General features: G+C 34.5%; 1 protein-coding gene across 1 annotated transcript; it reads left to right on the top strand.

Moving 5' to 3' along the window:
• The first annotated feature begins 827 nt into the window (after positions 1 to 827).
• On the top strand, positions 828 to 1958 carry LOC131061284 (17.3 kDa class I heat shock protein). Its single transcript, XM_057994875.2, has 2 exons — positions 828 to 1232; positions 1369 to 1958. Exons 1-2 carry the CDS (start codon positions 1070 to 1072, stop codon positions 1719 to 1721), a joined length of 516 nt encoding a protein of 171 aa, XP_057850858.2. The 5' UTR covers positions 828 to 1069; the 3' UTR covers positions 1722 to 1958.
• The last annotated feature ends 1550 nt before the right edge of the window (positions 1959 to 3508 follow it).

The following is a 3508-nucleotide window of genomic DNA, read 5'->3' on the forward strand; positions in this document are numbered from 1 at the left end:
AAAATTAAATATTAAACTTGTGTCCACTTCAACCATGGCTCAACCATTTTAGACTATGATTAACAACTTAAATTGATAAAGTTATGGGTTATGTAGTGTGAGTTTCTCTCACCACTTAAACGATCTTATTATTTTTTTGTTTCTTACTTTTTGATCTCTAGGGGGAAAGGAGTCAGTTACCGTTATAGGACCAATAACCGTCATCTTTTTTGTCACCCTCACCCCCCATTAGTAGACATAATAGGAGCCAAAAAAAATGGTAATGGAAGGTCCATAAATAAATATCACATGTACCAATAGTGGTGCATTTTTTAGCTTTTTTGACCAAAATTAGCTCATTACTGGGACATTTGTGCACCACTACTGGGGAATTTGTCCTCTACTTCTAGGGCATTTGTCCACTACTACTAGCTATTTTGAGTTATCTACTATTGGCGCAAAGGTGATCATGTATTGGACCACACTTTGAAATGTGTACTTTTTAACCTTTGTGCACATAGCGAATTCCACAGCGTGCATCGCTACTACCCACAAGCCAAAACAATAGCTTTAAGCAGTTAAGTCGCATACGGAGAGAACGAAGAAAAAATCATTGAAATCAGATAAACTGTTTAAGAACTTAAGATGTGCGAAGTTAGCTATGACTATTGACCCCTTTCCCCTTTCCCCGTGTGTCCCTTTTTCTTTTTTTGGGGGGGGGGACATATGCATATTTTCATAAATTAATAGAAAACTACGCACTTATTCATCAAAAATATCTACATGAAAACGGATAATTTTCTATTTGTGAAATGGCATGCCAAGTCCAAGAAAGTTGATTGAACAAATTGGCACCTTCTCGACCACCTTGAATTATCCATACATTTCTCGCATTCTCCAGAAACTTCTCCCTTCTTCCTACTTCACCTGCTCATCAATTCGTATAAAATCCAGAGCGTTGCCATGATCGGCACGTCCAGTTAAAATCTTTCCAAGTTCTACGAAAAGCTTCAAGAAAATTATCCATAATATTCCCAAATTCTACGAAATCCTTTACGAAAAGTTTCAGTAGAATCATCTGCAGCTCAGCATGGCACTGCAATTCTTCAACAGAGCATATGATCCGTTGTTCCAGCAATTGGAAAGCCTGGCCCTTTCCGAGCCCTCTCAAATCATGAGCAAAGATCCCGCACAAATTTCCGTGGACTGGCGAGAAACGCCTCACGCGCACATGTTTCAGGCGGATTTGCCAGGTATGCTGCCTTACTCTGCTCTGCGAACATTTATCAGTTAATAAAACCCTAACTTGGATCTCATTTTCCATTTCTTTTTCTTCTTAAAATACCCTAGGGTTTCATTTCATTTTCTAATTTCTGTGTCCTGTTGCAGGTGTTAAGAAGGAAGATGTGAAGCTGGAGATACAGAATGGAGTGATGGAAATCAGGGGAAAACAGGCCGAGGAGGGCGAGGAGGATCAAGGTGTGACGTGGCACGCCATGGAGCGTCCAGTTCATCTTTCGAAAGGGCTACGTGTCAGGCGCATAGCGCTCCCCGAGGATGCTAACGTGGAGGAGGTGAAGGCCTCAGTCTCTCAGGGCGTGCTCACTGTAAACATTCCGAAGAAGCCTGTGCGGAAGCCCCATGTAAAGAAGGTGGAGATTGAGGATGCAAATAAGGAAGGAATTGGGCATAAGATCGTCAAATCTCTCAAAGGAATAGTGGCCCCTGCTAAAGCCAAATGAATCTTCTGTTCTGGTTTTATCCCCTTCGGATTGTGGTTTTTTTCCCTTCATTTGTGAGCCTGTAAATTGTATGTAAGGAAATTTGGTGTGCTGGCATATAGGTGAAGATGAAGATTTTCTCATGTGTTTTTTTTAAATGCATTTAAATGTACAAGAGAAAAGGATAGTATTGATTTGCTTATGATTGTATTTAATGTTGTATTTTTATTCAACTTTAAATGTATAATTTTAAAGTTATTTCTCCTCTAGCAAATTTAGAACATTTTTAATCAGTGGTTGTGAATTGACTGAACATTATGTTCGAAGAAAAATGTGTTACATCTTTTTTTGAATTGAAATTTGTGTTACACCTGTTTGTTTATGAACATTCAAATGTATATGAGCATCACAGTATATATATATATATATATATATATATATATATATATATATATATAAAGTATCTATACTGTTTTTGTACATATTGGTATATCTATTTTTCATAATACCAAAGTTAAAACTATTGTAAAGTTTGACATGTATAGGGTTTAAGAAGTTAAAATTAGAGTAAGATTATATTGGATTGGCAGGATATTCTAAAGAAAATTAAAAATTAGAGATGGTATTTACTAGTAAGCCATGCAATTGATAAATTGAAAGATACAAGAAAGTGGATTTGGTGTTTAAATTGTGACCTATATGTTGGTTATTTGTAGTATATATTGTTTTCAGTAAATTCTAATAACACTTTTGGGTATGATGGACTTCTCTTGCGTATGATGGACTTCTTTATATGGAGGTTTTGATGGACTTCTTTATATGGAGGTTTTGAAGCAAGGCTCATTGAGATTGAGATTTAATATCAATGAAGTGCTAATTAATTTTCTAGAGCTTTATCTTCAAGATGTTAAAATGGTTGGGTTTCTGTTTCTATTGTCAATGTTTAGTTGATAATTAATGTTTTTTTTTAACTGAATTTAATAAAAGACATTTTTTCGTTTTCAATAATGTAGTTATGCTTAATTCACATTTGATGACAATATGCTATTCTTATAAAAAAATTAAAAAGAAATTAATAATGTGTTGGAGGTCTTCAACTTATATCTCTCATTTTTTTTTATCAAATTTAGCACATCTTAAAATTGAATTCTTCATGGTTTAATTTGACCCATTGTTCTTTTATTTGATATGCATAACTAATTTATTACTAAATTCAAAAAAATAAACTTTGGATTTAGGGGATCAAATTTTGTCACTAATAGACAAAATTCAAGCTATGAACTTTAAATTTCTCACTTCTCATGTGTATTGATCTCATGATGGATTCCTTCTAAAGAGGGTCAAGGGAAACTACAATAAAACCATTCACCAATTTTTGTGGTCTAATTAGGATGGAAAAATTGGTTGTAAATCTAATTTGTGATTGTATATTATTTAGCCCAATGCTAAAAGTGAATTGCACCTTTTAGACCCCAAGGCACAAAGGATTTTTTCAACAGCCAAATGGATGGTCAAAGTTATTTTGGGAGAAGAGACATTAAAAAAAAAAGGTTTGTCACCCTATTAATATTGTTGTAGTTAAAGATGGTTTGTCGCCCTATTAATATTGTTGTAGTTAAAGGGAAATGGTTGGCTAATGAATAAGTATGCAAAATCTTTCTTGCACCCTTCTTCCACACAAAAACTTCATTTCTTCTACACTCCATTAAAAGGCTTGCCAACAAGTTTGTAAATTCTTAAGTTGGAAAGATTCTTTCTCACAACATAGGTTTAGATTTATGTCTTTCTATTGGTGAAATAGACAAGTG

The sequence above is a fragment of the Cryptomeria japonica genome, chromosome 11 (genome assembly GCF_030272615.1).
Source record: "Cryptomeria japonica chromosome 11, Sugi_1.0, whole genome shotgun sequence".
NCBI classification, from domain to species: domain Eukaryota; kingdom Viridiplantae; phylum Streptophyta; class Pinopsida; order Cupressales; family Cupressaceae; genus Cryptomeria; species Cryptomeria japonica.

Coding starts and splice junctions, on each gene's coding strand:
- LOC131061284 (XM_057994875.2), top strand. CDS start 1,070: ATGGCACTGCAATTCTTCAACAGAGCATATGATCCGTTGTTCCAGCAA. Junction 1,233..1,368: donor GTTTCAGGCGGATTTGCCAG/GTATGCTGCCTT, acceptor GTCCTGTTGCAG/GTGTTAAGAAGGAAGATGTG.